Raw genomic sequence first — 15296 nt, forward strand, 5'->3', positions numbered from 1 at the left:
TATATCTGAATCATTACCACTGCACTTGAAAGATATGCTTTTAAGTTGCTATTCTGTAGGAACTCTTGGCAACCAGTAACCTGGGACTATTAAAGTAATGTAGGCCCTTCTAACAGAATATTAATATGACTCAGCATTTAAAAAATCACTTTACAACTTCAGGAACTAAATTGAGGTATTATTTATTTGTAACATATTTACATTCTTACAAAATTGTTCTTATCCAATACATCAGCCTGCATAGTATCTTAAGAATGAACATCATATGCTGGGAGTAAAAATCCAACTTTCTTAATTTATGCATTACCCAACATCTTTTGGATCACAAAATACCATCAATTTGGATTCAGAGAACACGAACATCTGTTGAGAATTTTTTGTAGTCAAGGAACAATGTAAATTCAACAACATAAAGTAATTAACTTGACCCTGAGTGTATCAGTAATTTGCATAATTTTTTAATACATGCATATCATACTTTCCTTAACCTTATCAGTATACCACCACTTGGTTTAAATTCAGTCATCTCGATTTTTCTACCTCATTAATCCTTCAGATAAAAAGGAACAAAGAAAGGGGAAGTAATTAAGAGACAAGGAGGAGAAAACTGGACCTGCCAGAAGCTTTCCAACAGTGGCACAGCCCTGGTCCAGGCTTATTAACCAAAGGGTCTTGGAGTCTCGGAGTTCCCTTCTGTCACCCGAGGCTGATGTTACATTACTCTTGCTGCATTTTTCCTGTTGTCTTTCACACTGCTTAATTAAAACCAAACAGTGTACCAGCTGAGGAAGTTGACTAAATGATTCCTGGAGAGCTTCAGAAGAACAAATATTGAAGACCCAACCACAAGAACAGTGGTGAAGAACTGTGTTAGAGACTGGTTTTCCTGAGAAGCTTGAGGGACAAAAAAAGCAAAGAGCCCAGAGTCTGACTCTCCCTCAGAAATGCTAGTGTCAGCAGGAGATGATCCCAAAGGGCAAAGAACCAGGGGCAGCTGAGTCCTGGTGAGGGGAAATGTGGCCTCCGACTGAGGGCTCGCTTATCTCAAGCCAACACTCACGACAGGCCTGCCCGGCTCAAGCCACTGTGGCATGTACGAGGTAAGAAGTTACTTTTCTTGCCCCTCATATGACAAATCTAAAGATGAAAAAAATAAGCATAAGGTGGGGAAAACAGCATGTGGAGTCAGCATGTTTGGATGACTTTCAACGGTAACTGTTGGCCAAAAAAAGCATCAGAGGCAAAAACCGGATGGTGGGTTTCTCTCTTCCATGTACCCTTCCCTAATCCTCCTCACCCACTCACACTGTTACAAAGGGCCAAAGGCTCAGCAGATGACCAGGGATGGGAAAATTACCTGGCTTCACACAAGCCACCACATAATTGAAGAATTTGAGGGCTGTAGAAAATTGTACTCTAAGGGGATGTCCATGTTTGTGATTCTATGAAAACAGCCCTCAAAGACCTAAACTATTTGAGACTTGGCAAAATAAAAAGAAGAGAAAACATTTTTTAAGGACCACTAAGATTCCCTGTAACGGGAGGGAAAGTGGCCTATTCGCACTCGCATATTCCAAGAACGGGCATCTTTCATCCCTGTGATTTGTCACCTGGCCAATGCCATGATAAATACTGTTAGAGAAGTGTAGCTTTTTTAAAATAAAGGATAAAAAAGCAAGTGGTACAGAAAGGCTTCTCTTTTTTATTAATTAGATGGAGAAAACATGAAGTGTTGTACAAATAGCAATGAAAGGGGAAAAAATCACTCTAGCCCTATCATGCCACAGCAACTGGTTACATGTCTTTTCTCTCCTTTTAATGACAGACAAGTCTGAATTTCACCAAGCAATCATATGGTGCTTGGAAATGAACAGAGTTGTGAAAATAATGCTTCTCGTCCTCAGGTAAAAAAAGCAAAACTCGAGTTAAGTACTCAAAGTAATACAAAGCAATGTTACCTGTAGTGACAGTGCAGGATAAGAGCTTCAACACCCTTTATAAGATTGTGCTAATTAATTTACAGCGAAAGAACTGTATAGACGAGTAAGTAAAAATTAAATTACATTTGTGTAAGAAACTGTCTTTAAAACATTATAGGAACTTGCATACGTAGAATCCAAAGTATAAGACAAACTATTTAAATTCTGATGTATATAAATCCAAAAATGCTAAAATATATTATTTGAGGCTGGGGGGAGGGAGAAGCTTTAGTCACTAAATACAAACATGATGAACTAGATAAACCAGGTTGAATATTAAATAGTTTCACTGAAAAATTCCATAAAGAGTAAAGGCAGAATGGCACCAAGTTAGAAAAGCAGTGTTTAAGGCAAACTAAATATTAAGCAACCTTAATTAAAAGAGGAGGCATACAACCCCATAAATAAATTCCTCTGAAAAATTTCTATACGACACTTGAGAATATATGAGTGGAAGCAGAAATAATGGCTGTTGTCTGAGTTTACTTGAAAATATTGAATAGTACTATATAAAAATAACAGAAATGCTTCTGATTTAAAATACACTCAAATCATGGGCCACTTAGTTGTCATATAGCAAAGAAAAATAAAACAGTACTGCAATGTCTCAGAGTCTAAATATGTGAAATGCCAAAACTTACTTTGAAATAAACCTGTCTTTTTTTAGAGGATGTGTGTATATACATGATGACCAAAAAAAAAATCCCATTATTTTGGCCCATGTAAAAAGTAAGCATAGAAACGTGCACCATCTCCCTGCAAGTAGGTGTCTTGAGGGTCAGCTGTTGAGCACGTGGTTCGGTGTCAGACCTGAGATCACCCGCACACACAAAAAGCATCAAGGACTAAGAAGAGAGGAATCATGAAATAAACAATGACATGTTCTTCAATTTTTCAACAAAATAATCAAGTACGTATCATTAAGTTAAAGGTCATAGCACGTGAATTTGCACCATACAGATTTGGTATATCAAATTGTCCTATAAAAATAATTGTTGTCTAAGAACTGTGGTACGTGAAATTACACGATCACAGCAAGGATCTGTTTCTTTGCAGCTACTGGAATGACACCGTGCCTTGCTAAGAAAGATCAAGTGTAGCCTAGAGGCACATTCGCAAGACCCCGACATCTGCTGGAGCTCCCCACATGGGGATGGGACCAAGTCTTTACTGCCATGCTCCAAGCGAAGAGGTCGCTGCGCCCTGGGTGAGTCTCCTGTCACACGGTCCTGGGGGGCAGGCGCTGTTTGTACATTCCAGCAATGGCTTTGGCTGCACTGTAGATCATCTGCCGGCGAGACATGCCGGTGAATGTCAAGTGCCAGTCAGTCCGCGTCACATTCACTAAGCTCTTTTCCAGGACTTCACCCACTGTCACCAGAAGGCCTGACCACCTCAGACTGTAGTCCTGGGGAGTGAGACTTTGAGCCTGTGGAAATATGAAGCTGGGTATGATTTATATTGCATTGAAAAAAAATGACTGGGCCTAGCTCTAAGTGACATCCCAAAGTCTGAGTATAGATGACGACAAACCCCGAGAAACACAGCTATGCTGGCAGCTCTGTGAGGTGACAAGGCTAAGGCTATGAAGACTCAGAACACTACTACACACACCTCCTCTGTTCAGTGTCCACTCAGTCTTAATCCCATGACGCCATCTAACAGCACTCAGTGTCCAAGGCCTGAAGTTCCAGTAGGAGTCCACGCTGCTTCAGGTTAAGAGGAAGAGGAATGCTGAGCACACACGCCTCCACTCTTAACCCTTCCTGTCCTTTTCCACAGTCACTCCCTCATCAGTGTGCTCTTCTCTGAGCCTTCCCATCATCTGAAATGTTCACTGACATCTCGGCCTATATGTTGTCTAATTCATTAGGCATCTGAGGTTCTAATATTTGATCACCAGGTCTCATTTTTGTGTTGATTTTCCAGCACATATATATCCTAATTAGCTAACAGTTGACACTATGGTAGTCATTTCTAACAAACACATTTCAATTCTGTTGAAATCCTTTTTTATCCTTTAACATGCTCATGTTTGAACTGAGTAAACTGATGAGCTATTGCTTGAACCATCAGGCCATTTCTGGGGTAAACCAATCTTGGCCAGGCTGTTCTGTTTGTGATACTGTGATTTACAATTAAAAATACATATACACCTGATCCTTGAACAATGTAGAGGTTAGGGAGAGTGACCACCTGGTATAGCTGAAAATCCACAATATAACTTATGACTCCCCCAAAACTTAATTACTAACAGCCTACTGTTAACCAGAAGCCTTAGTGATAAGTCAGTTAACACCCTCTTTGTAATGTTATATGTATTATATACCATATTCTTGAAGTCCATTAAGCTACAGAAAAAATGTTAAGCAAAAAAGAGAAACTACCAAGAACTTCGAAGAGTCTGCTTATAAATGGACCTGTGCAGTTCAAACCCGTATTACTCAAAGGTCGGTTATAGCTTGTCTTCCCACCCCCTCCCAGCTCCAGGACAGGGAGAGAGGCTACAAGATGATTAAATAACCAATGGTGAATGATTGACTCAATCATGACTATCCAATGAAGCCTCCATAAAAACCCCAAAAGGCTGGAGTTGGGAGAGCTGCTGGGTTGGTGCCCATGTGGAGATTCCGGGAGAGCAATAGGCTAGGAGAGCACACAGAAGCTCTGCGCCCTTTCCCGGGATCTCGCCCTCTGCGTCTCTTCCATCTGCCTGTTCCTGGGTTCTATCTTTTCAAAATAAATAAGCAACTTAGTAGAGAGGGTTCCTGAGAAGAAGGGGATTGTTAGAACCAATCTGTAGAACCAGACAAGACACCTGGACTTGTCACTGGCCTCTGTGATGGGGAGGGGCCAGTCTTGTAGGACAGAGTCCTTATTCTGTGGGATCGGATACTATCTCCAGGTGTAGAGTCAGAATTGAGATGAAATGTCTGACACCATCTGGAATCCTAAAATTCCTTGGTGGTGTGGAAAAACCCCTCCCACACATAGGAATTGGGTCTGAAACCTCAATAGTTGGTGTCAGGAGAGGTACTTGGCTAGAACAGCCCTGGTTCCTTGAAATGTGTAGCTTACGAAGAGCCAGGAGGAAAGGATGAGGGCTGAAGAACCTCTGGCTGCTGGGTGGCCACGTGGTCAGTGCTGGAATGGAGCAGCATCTGGGCTGCAGTCTGTCACTAAAGGTAAGGTTACCATGGAAATTAGAGATGGATCTACCTCCTGGAAAGCTGGTTTACTGAATACATAGAGAAATGCAAACTAGTAAGAAAAAGGTAAAACAGTCCACCACTTGGTGGTGGTTCTCTACCGTAGCTAACATCAAAGTAAAAAGACAACGCTTAGTCTGGCCTTGATGCTGGATGGATATACTTAGGGACACAATTTGATGGAATTACAGTCAAATCTGTAAGGAAACTATTAGGTGTGAAGAGGCCTGATGTGAAGTGGCCTTCTGATACCTGACTGTATTGTGAGGATGGACACTGCAGTCTCACTGGGGAAAGCTTCCCAGACCTAGTATGCTGAAACTGAAACAGTGGAGATATGCCCTTCATGCATGATTAGCTAGACATGCTATCTGAGAACCAGGAAGACTGTCTGGGCCCACACGGTGTGGAACAGGAGCTGGTATGCTAGCAGGGGCTAATTCTCTGTGCCACTGCCCAACGTGGAGCTTAGACTGAGGCTTATGGCAAAAATTCAAGTGTGCCTGGTGACCCCTACTGGGACTTGGGAGTAGGATATTTCCACTTGGAAGGCATTTCCTAGCAGATATTATTAAAGCTACTCCTTTCATTGAAGGACATAAAATGATTCTAAAATGTGAAATATCCATAATATCTAGGATGGTGTTTGAGAAACACCCTCGTGGAGATGGCAGTGCCCAGGCAAGTTCCATAGCACGGTGGTGGTTTATGTACAGGGTCATGATGCCTAGGGAGACCGTCATGAACAAGTCTAAACAGCTAAAGACCCAACTAACTCTTGAGAGAGTTTTAAATGACATTTAACAATGTCCGTAAGACCAAATGTGTTGAAAATTTTGTGAAATGGACAACAAAATGCCCTTTTCCATGGAGTACTAAGCCTTCCACATAAATCTCTATTTACATTCTGGTTTGTTCAAGAAAGGATGAAACGTAGGGAACCAGTTATTATACATGATGCTTCCGTTCTAAATACTATGTGGACAAGTAAACTCATAGAGTTAAATTTTTAACAAACCGAAAGCCATGTGCCTTTCCTGTAAGGTTTCTTTTCTTTTTAAGATTCTATTTATTTATTTGACAGAGAAATAGCACAAGTATGCAGAGTAGCAGGCAGAGGGAGTAGCAGGCTCTCCAGGGAGCAGGGAGCCCAATGCCTGAGCCAAAGGGAGACGCTTAACCAACTGAGCCACCCAGGCGCCCCACAGGTAAGGTTTCTAAACTGGTTTCCACTTATTACAAAAGATGAATGAAGACAAAAGATACGGAAGTAATGGGGGACCAAAATGATAGATAATGAAAGGTAAACAGACCACCAGCAGAACAGGTAAATCATTTTTTCTGCTGACAGTAGTGAACAGGATAATAAAAAGAAGAGGAAAATAGTGATTAAGCCTGTGATGTATTACCTCTTCAAAGACAGCTGGAAAAGAAAGGCGGAAGGTACTCAAACGACATGAAAGAAACAAGAAACTGAAAAACAGAAAAGGCTAAAAGTGCAAAACTGCCACAAAATCAAGAATATATAGCCTATTTCACACAAATTTCACACAAATTTCTAAAAACGGTATTTCAAGTTTCTATGAAGTAGGATGGAAAAGAAGAAAACGAACCTGCTGTACAAATTCCAAAGGCACAGGTGTGGCCTGTGTAAACGTTTCCAGGTGAATGCCATGGACGGGGTCTTCCACTATCAAACAGCCAATGTCAAACCACCTGCAACAGAATAGATGAGTTGTTCATGTGCCAAATAAAGGTTACAGTGACCAGACAGAACAAGCCCACAATAGTATCATTCCCATAAACCATTGGAGTTCAAAAACGAAATGTTTATCAGTTTTCAAGAGAATAATCCATAAAAACTATATATAAAATGACCCGTTGGCTTAATTCCAACAGGAATGAGGAAAACAACCAAAAAAAAAAAAAAAAAAAAAAAAACCACCTGAAACTTATCCAGGTAAAGTTCTTCTTGCTGAGACTCAGGGAAAAGGATGGGAAGAGGAAGATTCAAAAAAGCAACAGATAGTTACTCATCTGAATATGCAAATACTTGATCACAAGTAACTTTTTAAAAATGTCACTTGCTAAAATACAGGAAATTTTATTTTACCATCTCTATGGTTACTATGTAGCCCACTTGCAAAGTTACTCGCAAATTAAATAAGCTCATTCAGAGGAAGTAACAAATCTTATTCTTGATAATCTGTCTTTGAAAACACTTCATGAAATCAAGAAAACTTTCTTCCATTTAAAGTTACTCATAAATTATAAAAATACATTTTATAATTGCCTTAAGTCATCTGTAACAGCACCAGCATTTTAGATAACCAGAATTATGCAACCACCAGATGCCATGAAATGAGTTTGGATAACAAGAGGATATACAGAGTAAAAAAAGTTCAGTCTATTTTTAAAAATATGTAGATCTAATGGAATGTGATAAAACACGAAATGAATTAGGTAACTCCTATTAACATATTCAAAGAAACAGCAAGTAAAAATGGAATAAGTTTTGCTGCGGATTAAAATAACAGGTAGTATCTGTAGTATTCATATCCTAAAACTTGGTTTCAACCAAACAACATCAAATAAGGATATGAATTTTATTTGAAATACTAATCAGTCAGTAACTTGTGTATAATGCAGATAGAGAACAATCGTGGTGATTAAGCTGGCAGGCATGGACTTCCTGAAAAGCAGACTCAGGGAAGGTGAAAGCACCCCCCCACCCCGACCAACCCGGCCTGGGCCCCCACTGTCCCGTGATGCTGCTGAATACAGATTAGAACTCTAAGGTCCTCTTTGCTATCTGAAATTCAATGGTGCTCTTAACCAAGTCAAGAGGGATATCCCACTCAGTAGCTAGAACTGCAACCACGGTCATGCCCATGAAAACCTCTTCCATCTCTTTCACTAGTACTGCTGGTGGGGGAAATGCTGGGCTCTCCACTTCTCGTTACTGTCCTTCAACTCCCCCCGCACACCCCACCTCACATGATTCACGGACAGTTCCTAAGGCTCCGTCTCCGTCCCTTCCTACCCCTCTCCAGGCAGCTGCTGAAAGAACTCGAACTAGAAGGATCTCATAGGGGTCACTCTGACTAAAAAAGGGCTTAAGAAGAACTGTAGTTCCAAGATACTTGGATTTCATTTACCAGCAAAAATCTCAAAACGATGTGAGAACTGCCACTCTGTTTTACAAAAGATCTCTACCACCACCGGTCAATTCTCAGAAAAAAAAAGGACATTTTAACATACTTAACACACAACCCAAGATTTTTCAACTTTGTGGGTTAACCTCCGAATAAGGATAGTCCATACTTACACAGGCTTTTGTCCAGGTAAGGGACACATCATGGTAGTTTTTCTCATGTACCATGGACTGATGTGAAATTCAGAGGCAGGCAGGTCTGGCCTAGCTCTATTCTTTGTTAGGGCTAAACGCATTTGGGATCTCTTTTGACTGTCTGGCTCTTTCTTGATCAGTAACCATGTTTTTGACTTTATCTTCTCTGCACTTACTTCCCACAGGACCACGGGAGATAGAAGTAGCCAAAGCACCAACGATCAAGTGGTAGGGATCCTGGCTTTGCTCTCCATTCACATGTCCTCCCTCTCTGCTCCTCCGTACTTTCTCACACCACCTTTCCATCCTCTCCTCTTTAATCCCACACTAGAAGCCAGTGATTTCCTGATATTACAGTTTACCCTTGAATAATGCGGAGGTTAGTGTTGCTGTGACCCCCTGAGACAGTAAAAAATTTAATTTTTGACTCTCTAAAAGCTTCTAATAGCCTACTGTTAACCGGAATTCTTACTGGTAAGTCTATTAATACATATTTTGTATGTTACATATATACCATATTCTTATAATAAAGTGAGCTAAAAAGAAAATCACAGCAAGAAAAAATACATTTTTAGTACTGTACTGTATCAAAAAAAACCCCACATATAAGTGGATTTGTACAGTCCAAATCCATGCTTTTCAATAATCACCTGTTTCTACTATCCCTAATCTTCCTAATAGGCTACTGTACTTGTCAAAAAGCATTTGGTAGGAAAAATACCACATACTACATCTACGTAGGATGGGACAGCTGACAGCAGACTAATGTTCCCAAAGAAAAGCTGGAAGAGGTGCACAAGTCCTGCATCTATAGGTGTCACAGAGCTATAGAAGGCAGGAGGACCACATGGAATAATGCTGGCGACGGGGGATAAACTTTCAGAGTGAGGTGAAGACCTTCAGCTGAACCAGAATGCGACCCAGCCTGAAGTCACCAAATAGACGAGAAGTGAAGGAAACCCACCACTCACATCTCTGAAAAGGTAGGGAAATGGTTAGACTTTTCTCTGGGGTTGGAAGTGTTCAGGAACAAAGTTATTTATGTGCCCCTTCCACTTTGACCATGCAGACAGAAGCAGAGTTGGCGCATTCTAGCTGGCCAGTGGCCTCAGTGATCCCCATCCCCCTGGTGCACACACACCAGCTCAAGCCATCTCGCTGCGATGGCCCCTGCATGGGACATAGTGGTACACCTACATCTCAAGGCTCCCAACACACATCAACTACACAGGGAACATCCCTACAGAAGGCCACCCTTTCAACACTGGGAGAACGAAGTGTTTGACCTAATTCACAAAGTCAAAACGGGAGACAGGAATATGCTTAAATGAAACAGAGATTCAGTCTACTGGATGAAGAGTGCATAATTCAGCAAATATAAAAAAGAGCCAATCAGATTGAAATACAGTAAGTGAAATGACAAATACATTAGAGAGAATCAGCAGCAAAGGAGAGGATGCGGCAGAACAGACCAGTGATCCAGAAGACAGGGTATCATAATGCAACCAAGTGGAAGAGCAAAAAGGGAAAAAAAAAAAAAAAATGAAAGGCTAAATGGTCTCTGGGACATTAACCGTACTATATACATACTCCCATTATAGGGGTCCCAGAAAAGCAAGAAAGGAGCTGAAAACTTCTCTAACCTGGTGAAGGTAGCAGATACAGGCCCAAGAATCACAAACCAAAGTAAGATGAACCCAAGGAGGTCCACACCAAGAAACATAAATAGAATATCAAAAATTAAAGAGAGAATCTTAAAGCCACCAAGAGGTAAGCAGCTAGTTACATATAAGGGAAACCCCCATAAACCTACCAGATTTCTTAACACAAACTTTGTAGAACAGAAGGGAGTGGCATGATCTGTTCCAAGTAGAGAGAGAAAAAAACCTACAATCAGGAATACTCCACTTGAAGAAGAGTAAGTAACTGATCATCACTCAACCAACCTTTTAAGAAATGTTAAAAAGACTTTTCTAAGAAGAAAAGGCCATGCCTAGAGGTGAAAACTAAAAAAGGGACAAATTTCACAGGTAAAAGCAAACACACAGTAAAGGAAGTAGATAAATCATACTTACCCAGCTACTGGGAACATTAAAAGGCAAAAAAATCAATTATATCTACATTAAGAGATTTACAAAATAAAAATATGTAAAATATGACTTCATATACATAAAAGGTAGAGGGATGAGTAAAGTGCTTTCTGAATGTATCTAAACTTAAAATAGATCATCAACTTCAGACTGTGTAACTTAACACTACAGAAAAGCCATCAGTCACAAAGAGAAGGGAACATGGCAGAACTACATAAACTACAAAACAATGAAATGGTAATGAGGTCCGTAATGCTCCAATCAAAAGACATAGGGTGAATGGATAAAAATACAAGACCCATCTACATGTGGCCTAAAAGAGAGTTACTTTATATCTACAGACACACAGAGACTTTTAAATGAAGGAATGGAAAAGACATTTCATGGAAATGAAAGTTAAAAAAAAAAACAACCCACCAAAACAAAAACTGGGAAGCATGACATGTATCAGACCAAATAGACTTTGAAACAAAAACCGTAATAAAAGACGAAGAATGGCATTACATAATAATAATAGTAATAATGGGATCAACTGAACAAGAGAGTAGAACAATACCAATTATCTATGTACCCAACATTGGAACATCTAAATATGTAAAACAAGTATTAGCAGATCTCAAGGGAGAAAGTGACAGACAGTAAAACAGTAACAGTAAAGGACTTCACCCTCAGACCCCCACTTACACATCAATGATGCATAGATCATCCACACAGAAAATCAGTAAGGAAATGGTAGCTTTCAACCAGATGGATTTAATGCATCTGTATACAACACTGCTTCCCAAACCAACTGAAGACATTCTTTTCAACAGCAAATGGATTGTTCCCAGGATAAATCATATGTTAGGCCGAAAGCAAGTCTCAGTAAATGTCAGAGAATAAAATCCTATCAAGCACCTTTTCCTACTATAAGGCTATCAAACTAAAAATCAATTACAAGGAAAAAAATTTTAAAAACTGGGAAAAACACGAACACATGGACACCAAACACTATGCTCCTTACTAAACCAAAGAGTCAACATAGAAAGCAAAGAGGAACTCAAAAAATCCTTGGAAACAGCTGAAAATGGACACCCAACAGGTGAAAGCCTTTGGGACACAGCAAAAGCAGTTCTCAAGGCCTACCTCAACTAAAAAGTTTAACCTTATAACCTAAAAGACCTAGGAAAAGAACAAAGCTCCAAGATCACAGAAGGAAAAAAATAATAACGATTAGAGTGGAAATAGAAACCGCCCCCCCCAAAAGAATCAAGAGCTACTTCTTTGAAATCATAAACCGTTAAGCCTGACTAATCAAGAAAAAAAGAGTCAAATAAATCAGAAATGAAAGAAAAGCAACAAATGACATGATAAGAATTTAAAAAATTTTGAGATACTTGTGAATACTATGAAAATATTGGCGCCACCAAAACAGACAACAGAATATAGAAATGTATACATTCCAAAAAACATACAAAACTGAATCAGGAAGAAACAGAAAATGTGAACACTTTAATTACTAGTAACAAAACCAAGTAATCAAAAAGCCCCCAACAAACAAAATCCAGGACCAGGCAGTTTCACAAGAGAATTCTGAGTTATTTATACTTACCCTTCTCAAACTATCCAAAAAATAAATAAATAAATAAATAAACAAACAAACAGAATAGGAACGAAAACTTCCAAATTCATTCTACAAGGCCAGCATTACCCTGATAGCAAAATCAGACAAAAAATAAAGTTATAGGCCAATATCCTTGATGAACACAGATGCAAAAATCCTCAAAACATTAGCAAACCAAATTCAATAATACATTAAGATAATCATAACAATTGAATGGGACTTCTTTCAGGGATGCAAGAATGGTTCAACATCTGCAAATCAATGTGATGTGTCACATTCACAAAACCAGGGATAAAAACCATATGATCATTTCAGTAAATGCAGAAAGCGCACTTGATAAAATTCAACATCCATTCATGCTAAGAATTCCCAATAAAGTGGATTTAGAGGGAACACACCTCAATATAGCCACAGATAACATCATAATGGTGACAAACTGAAATTTTCCTCTAAGACTAAGATGTCCACTCTGACCACTTTTATTCAACATAGCACTAAAAGTTCTAGCCACAGAAATCAGACAAGAAAAAATAAATAAAAGGCATCCAAATTGGATAAGGAAGAAGTCAAACTGTCAATAGTGAAAGAGCATATGATACGATGTACAGGAAAACTTAAAGATGCCACAAAACTCAAAGAACTAATAAACTCAGTGAAGTTGCAAGACACAAAGTCAACACATGGAAATCTGGTACACTTCTGCACACTAATAACAAAGTAGCAGAGAGAAATTAAGAAAACAATCCCATTTACAAGCGCATCAAATGCATAAAATACCTGGGAATATATTCCACAAAGAAGGTGAAAGACCTGTAGGGTGTTTTTTTTTTTTTTTTTTTAAGATTTTATTTATTTACTTGACAGAGACATAGTGAGAAAGGGAACACAAGGGGGGTGGGGCGCATGGAAGAGGGAGAAGCAGGCTTCAGGCTGAGCAGAGAGCCTGATTTGGGGCTTGATCCCAGGACCCTGGGATCATAAACTGAGCTGAAGGCAGAGCTTAACAACTGAGCCACCCAGACACCCCAAGACCTGTAATCTTAAAACTGGAAGACAATGAAGAAAAGCTATACCATTAAGATGTCCACATTACCCAAAACAATCTACAGATTCAATGCATCCCTATCAAATACTGGTAGAATTTTTCACAGAACTAGAGCAAATAATATTAAAATATGTATAAAAACACAAAAGACCTTGAGTAGCCAAAGCAATCTGGAAAAAGAACAAAGCTAGAGGTATTATAATCCAAAACTTCAAGCCCTACACTTTGAAGCTATAGTAATAAAAATATTAGGATACTGGTACAATAGACATATAGATCCATAAAACAATGTAGAGAACCCAGAAATAAACTCACATTTACATGGTCAGTTAATCTTGGACAAAATTGGCCAGAATACACAATGGGGAAAAGTTTTCAATAAATGGTACTGGGAAAACTGGACCACTTTCTAACACCATTCACAAACTCAAAATGTAATATTTGAACCCATACAATTCCTAAAACAAAACACAAGACAGCAGTATCTTAAACATCAGGCTTAGTAACTTTCTTTCTAAATATATCTCCTCATGCAAGGGAAACAAAAGCAAAAATAAACACTGAGACTACACCAAAATAAAAAACTTTTCCACAACAAAGGAAACCATCAACAAAACAAAAAGGCAATCCTACCTAACAGAGTATCTTTGCAAGGGATATATCCAATAAGGGGTTAATATCCCTATAAAAAACTTATATAAATGTATACCAAAAAACAAATAATCCAGTTAAAAAGGGGCAGAAGAGGGCACTTGGGTGGCTCAGTAGATTAACCATCTGCCTTCAGCTCAGGTCATGATCCCAGGGTCCAGGGACTGAGTCCCACATTGGCCTTCCTGCTCAGCAGAGAATCTGCCTCTCCCTCTGACCTTCACCCTGCTCATGCTCTCTTGCTCTCTCTCCAGTAAATAAAATCTTAAAAAAAAAAAAAAAGGGAAGACATGAACAGACATTTTTCCAACAAAAGACATCCAGATGACCAAAAGACACATTAAAAGATATACAACAAAACTCATCATCAGAGAAATGCAAATCAAAACCACAAAGAGAACGCCAGAATGACTAAAATTTTAAAAAGATAAGAACAAGTATTGGCAAGGATGCAGAGAAAAAGGGTCCTTCGTGCACTGTTGGTGGAAATGTAAAGTGATACAGCCACCGTGGAAAACAGTATGGAGGTTCCTCAAAAGATTAAAAATGGAAATACCTTATTATCCAGTAATTTCACTTTTTCTTTACCCAGAGAAAAAATACTAATTCAGAAAGATACCTGCATCCATATGCTGACTGCAGCATTATTCATAATAGCCAAGCTAGGGAAGCAACCTAAATGCACACTGACAGACAAATGGATTAAGATATGAGACAGACAGACACACACACACATAGGAATATTAGTCATAAAGAATGACATCTTGCCACTTGGAACAACATGGACCTAGAGACTATTATGCTAAGTGAAATAAGTCAGACCCAGGAAGACAAATATCATATGATTTCACGGACATGTGGAACTAAAAACCAAACACATGAACAAACAAACAGAAAGACAGAATAAACTGGTGGTTGCCAGAAGAGAAGGGTGTGGGAGGATGGGCTAAATAGGGAAGGGGATTAAGAGGTACAAACTTCCAGTTATAAAGTAAGTCAGGGGGATGAAAATACAGCATACAGAATAGTCACAAACACCGTAATAATTTTGTAGGGTGACAGATGATAATTACACTTATGGGAACATTCTGTAATGTACAGAATTGTTTAATCACTATGTTATATACCTCAAACTAATAAAACATTGTACCACAAGTTTATTTTGATTAAAGAAAAAGTAAAGTGCCAAATGAAAAGAACGGCCAATCTAGACTTGTACATCCAGCAAAAACAGCTTTAGTAAATGTGAATTAAAAGTATTTCCAGAGGCATATGGGTGGTTCAGCTGGCTAAGTGTCTGCCTTCAGCTTGGGTCATGATCTTGGGGTCCTGGGATCGAGCCCCGTGTCGGGTTCTGTGCTCAGCTGGGA

General features: G+C 39.2%; 1 protein-coding gene across 1 annotated transcript in view; it reads right to left on the minus strand.

Annotated features, from left to right (window-relative positions):
- Positions 1-1682: 1682 nt before the first annotated feature.
- Positions 1683-15296, minus strand: part of PRRC1 (proline rich coiled-coil 1) — a 39098-nt gene continuing 25484 nt past the window's right edge. Inside the window, exons 8-9 of the mRNA XM_080804773.1 lie at positions 6802-6904; positions 1683-3408 (exon numbers count right to left, since the gene is read on the minus strand). Coding sequence (XP_080660899.1) covers positions 3199-3408; positions 6802-6904 — 313 coding nt within the window. The 3' untranslated portion in view covers positions 1683-3198. The remainder of the gene's footprint in view (positions 3409-6801; positions 6905-15296) is intronic.

This window comes from Martes martes, assembly GCF_963455335.1.
Source record: "Martes martes genome assembly, chromosome: 5".
Taxonomy (NCBI): Eukaryota; Metazoa; Chordata; class Mammalia; order Carnivora; family Mustelidae; genus Martes; species Martes martes.